Here is a 4,710-nt window from a genome sequence, read left to right as displayed (position 1 = left end):
GTGTAAATTTTGTTAGATCTTATAACTTTATATGTATATATATATATATATAAATTATATTAATATTAAGATAAATTAAAATATTTTATAACTGAATTTTGTACAAAATACGTACATAGTATATTACACGTACATAAACAAAAAAATAAAACATTCCAATTGCTATTAAAATTACTATTAATGTTATAAAGCTCCATCCTGGCCATGTAAAAAATGTAGTAGTATGGACTAATAACCTTCTTCTTGTGCAGACACCCATTGTTTCTATCATTCGATTTCTTTTAGTTAATCCTGACAGTTAAACTTCTTAATTTAATCGAAATTAGTATAAAATCTGATAATGTATCATAGTTTATAATTTTTAAAAATTCATGAAATTTTAAATAAATTGTGGAAAAAGAATTCGTTTTAAAAGATGTACTCGATTGAAAACATGTTTTATATATTTTGTTATAAACTGTATATATGGAACAGAAAATTTTATTGATATGAATTCAATAAATTATCGGTAACTATTTAATTTGACATTTATAAAAAATATGAAGGAGGGAATATATTAAATATCGATTATTTATTTGAAGTGAGTAGAGATTTGCGTTTAATTTTAAAATTCTAATAGTAAATATGATTCTATGCAATTGCCAATAGTGGCAATCCTGTTTAACAGTAACACCATGACGCTAGTCATGACGGCTGTAGAAGAATTATGGTGTGAAAATGGCTTGAAAACATGTCAACCATGGTAGTTTATTAATGAAATCAATTTTTTTTATATGAGGTATACAAAATGATAATTTGAAAATAAAAGATTAAAACTTGTTTTTAATGGTTACTTTTAATTAAATACAGATTATTTTATCTTCTTAGTTTTATAGTTTTTAGGTTATATTTATTCATTATAATCATTTTATACACATTTATTTTAATGAAATAAAAAGTGATTCTTGTGACAAAATTAATTATTAATATTGATATACAGATGTTGCTTAAATAAGAGGAATTATGTGTAATCTCCTAACATCAGTTATGGAGACTAAAGTAACAAGTAAGACCAGCAGTTTGAAAGCTCTTTTGTTAAGAGCATGGAGAGAACGTTGGAGTGATTTACAATGGGGTATTAACATTAAAACTGTAAGTAATATATAGATTATAGAAGTATCTATTGTGTATTTCCATAAAAATTTTTCATATATCATATTATTTTCAGATTTTACCTAGAGGTGTTAGTGGAGATGTATATAATTTAGCAGACTGCATATTGCAGCAAGCATTAGTAGGACTTGGACCAAATCAATTAGTATTATCATATCTGAAACATTCTTTAAGTTCTCAGGTATATATAATTTATTATTAAAATACTATTAATTTATTTTAAAATATTAATATTTATATATATAAATTTTTAGTTGGTCTCCTATGCCGCTGTATTACAACGAATAAGCAAATATGATGCATTTCATAAACCTCATTGCATTCTAAGTCTTTTAGAATTTTTAGAATCCATTCAAATAGGAATTACATGCCGTGGTAAGCCAGAGGAAGATCTTTTAGCTGCTGCAGTATTATCCATAGTAAATTGGTTACTGCAATGTTATTTACATACTCTAACAAAAATGCCTCAAAACAATCCATTAACTCCGCAACCAACAGAATTGATGGATAAACCTGCTAGTATATTAAAACAGATGCTTAGCTCTGATTTTCTGTGTGCTATGATGTACTTAGCAAAATATGATGATAAAGATTTGTACATAGAAGTTGTAAAAAAATGCCAAGAGATTGAGGCTCTGTTGAAAACTAGTAGTCTAAAGTCTTCTATTCAAATTGAAGATTCTTTAAAGAAACTGTGCAATTTAGAGGATGATTGTTTAACTTTATCTCCTGAAATGTCACAAATGGAATCTATAACTCATTGCCTGCAACCTTTATTTGCTGTTCAAGTGTTATTAAATCCTAGCACAGAAACTTCTGTATTTGTTAACCAGATGCTGATGGTCCAAAGACTTAAAAATTATACAAATACAAGATTATATTGCGAAATAATCCGTGCGTGTTTAATGTGCTTACACAATGTTACAAGTACAATCAATGAATCGCAATGGGGTGCTTTTACGTTTTTAAAAGTACCTCTTATATTAAAAGAATTACATGTAGCACATTCAAATACAGATGATAAATTAGAATATTCACAAGATATTCTAGATGCATTCGAATTATTACTCCAATTCACTCCACTTCTTGATATAGTAGATACTGCGTGTTCTTGTAATAGTATAGAATGTTTGCTCAATGCTCTGCAAAAAGTAAACTTAGTCACAGAAAAGCAAACTAAACATTTAAGTAGCAGAAGAGAAGGTGTTACCGCGAATTTACAAAAATTAGAAATTTCTATAGCCACATCTTCAATTCCTAAAGTAATTGTACGTGCAGAGCCGACTTTATCGGGTATTTTAAAAACTCTTAACGCAGATTATACAAAGATTCACGAGGCATTGCTTAGCATGTTATATCAAGTTTTAACAGGAAACAGTTTTGAACTTATATTAGCAGTAGCTACTGTAGAAGGAAAACTTAAAACTTTTGTTACCAAATTAATTAAGTTCAATGAATGCAGTAAGCAAATTAATGAACCTGTTCCACCAAAGACTGCAGCAAAAAGAGCGATGTTATTCGATATATCATTTCTTATGCTATGTTCTATAGTTCAAACTTATGGATCTGATGTAAGTTTCATTTGATTGCATCTAATGTTAAATAAAGATTTTTTTGTATAAATTAATAATTTTTATATCTTTTTTTAGGCTGTATTAGAAGAAGGGGAAGGAGATTCCTTTTTTGAACAATGGGTACGTGAATATATGCCCGAACGAAATCAACCAAAGTCTCCCCAAAAAATGTTACAAAATATTGATCCTGCAAGAGTAGATGCATTATTAGCACAAATCAATTCTCCAGATCCTGATTTGAAATCTAGCAATATAAAATGGCATATCGCGTGTCAATCTGCTATGGGTGCTGTAAAAGAGCTTCTCTGCGCGTGGGAAAGTGATGTACTTGGAGCAAGTGATGTTAAAAGAGCTCTGGATGGTTTACGTGCAACTGCTTGCTGTTTACCAGTCTGTGCGGCAGCTTGGCTTTGTGCACATATGAGTATTACTCATCAAGATGCTCTTTTAAAACCTTTGAATATGGTACAACATTTCTTAACACCACTCCCCGGCGATGAAATGCAGGATAATCTCAAAGAATTGTAAGTGCGCGAATAAATAATTTTTAAAGACACTTTACATTACTTAATTAAATTAAGTTTGCCTCTTAGATCGAGTTTGATGTCACAAATCATTCGCAAAATGCAGTATGATGTTCATCCACCTACTCAATCGAAAACGAAAGTGCTTTCAATGTCTCACAGGTATTATATTAAAATTTTTATTAATTAATAAAATTTTTATGTTTATGTTATACTTTTTATTTTTTGATAGTATTATATCAAGACAACCTATATTGGAACAATTGGAAACTGTGTGGGGAAACATAAATCAGCGAGGTTGGATAAATATTCAAGCGACACAATCTTTAGAATCTTTATTAAATACTGGTGGTTCTTTATGGTTTGTAACAAATATAGTAAAAGAAGTATTGAAATATCGATACCAAGAAGAACTGGATCAAGCAGTAGATTTAGCGTTTGCCATTTTTCATCTTGATATCGAGAACTGTACCTTAGATCTCATCAACCATATCATTCCACAATATTTATATAACTCGTTACAGTAAGATTTTATTTATATTACAAATATATTTTATAAATATATTAAATAATTTCATTTTTCTCGGTATATTTATTGAATTTATATGTTTAAATGAATTTTTACAGGAGCGAAGAACTCGTAGAACCACAATCTTCAGTGTTAGCAAAGTTATGCGTATATTGTATATTTTCTACATTAGAATACAATAATTCGAGTCCTTGTCGAGGAAATAGTAGGAAACGAGTACGTCGGGATTTAGATGCGGAAGAACTCGATGCTCTTGGTGTACCTGCGAATAAAATTTTACGATTAAACGAAGCTGGAGATAGCAATCCTATATTTGGCTCACAAAGTCCACAAGCTCAAGGATCGACCAATGGGCAGAAATCAGTTGTGTTGAGAGATCCTCTTCTATCAGCACTAAATGGATTGTTTACTATATTCACGTTCCTAGCTGGTAGAGATGGTGAAGTGTCTCAACAAACTCATTTTATACTTCAATTTCTACGTTTAATGGTACAATGTGGAAAAGATAGGACTCGTATTGTATTACAGGGAATGCCACAAACATTGGTAAATTTTAATACATATATATATATATATTCTTTACTTTAATTTGATAATGATTAAAAGATAATATTTTGATTTTTGATGATTTATTTAAGGTACCTTGCCTTTTGAAAGCATTACCCGAATTGTTTACAACTGATATTCTATTAAGGTTTTACGACATTCAGACAATAGTTGGAAGAAAAGCAACAGCACGTGACTTGTGTATGCTGAGAAATATCAATCTAAAACCTTCGAAATAATGTTAGATGGATATTTAATTTAAACAATAGTGAGATATTGATTGTATAATTATTTTCAAATACATGAATTTAATAGGAAATTAATTTAAATATTTTCTTTTTTTCCAATTGATAATTAATGGGATGTAAAAAAATTAACTACACAA

General features: G+C 29.1%; 1 protein-coding gene across 6 annotated transcripts; it reads left to right on the top strand.

Moving 5' to 3' along the window:
- Positions 1-137: 137 nt before the first annotated feature.
- Positions 138-4,648, top strand: LOC102671695 (mediator of RNA polymerase II transcription subunit 24). Of its 6 annotated transcripts, none has more exons than XM_006610905.2 (9): positions 138-580; positions 980-1,131; positions 1,208-1,333; positions 1,407-2,723; positions 2,802-3,250; positions 3,308-3,412; positions 3,483-3,773; positions 3,878-4,325; positions 4,418-4,648. In XM_006610905.2, the coding sequence occupies exons 2-9, from the start codon at positions 1,003-1,005 to the stop codon at positions 4,562-4,564; spliced, it is 3,012 nt and encodes a 1,003-aa protein (XP_006610968.1). In that variant the 5' UTR covers positions 138-580; positions 980-1,002; the 3' UTR covers positions 4,565-4,648. The 6 variants fall into 6 exon arrangements, with proteins under 6 accessions (XP_006610968.1, XP_006610970.1, XP_006610969.1 ...); XM_006610907.2 differs by lacking the exon at positions 138-580 and adding an exon at positions 629-778 and having other exon boundaries at positions 3,320-3,412; positions 3,483-3,611; XM_006610906.2 differs by lacking the exon at positions 138-580 and adding an exon at positions 629-778 and having other exon boundaries at positions 3,320-3,412.
- Positions 4,649-4,710: the final 62 nt, after the last annotated feature.

Source organism: Apis dorsata, unplaced genomic scaffold (assembly GCF_000469605.1).
Source record: "Apis dorsata unplaced genomic scaffold, Apis dorsata 1.3 scaffold_82, whole genome shotgun sequence".
In the NCBI taxonomy this organism is placed as follows: Eukaryota; Metazoa; Arthropoda; class Insecta; order Hymenoptera; family Apidae; genus Apis; species Apis dorsata.
This window is presented reverse-complemented; position numbering and strand designations above follow the sequence as displayed.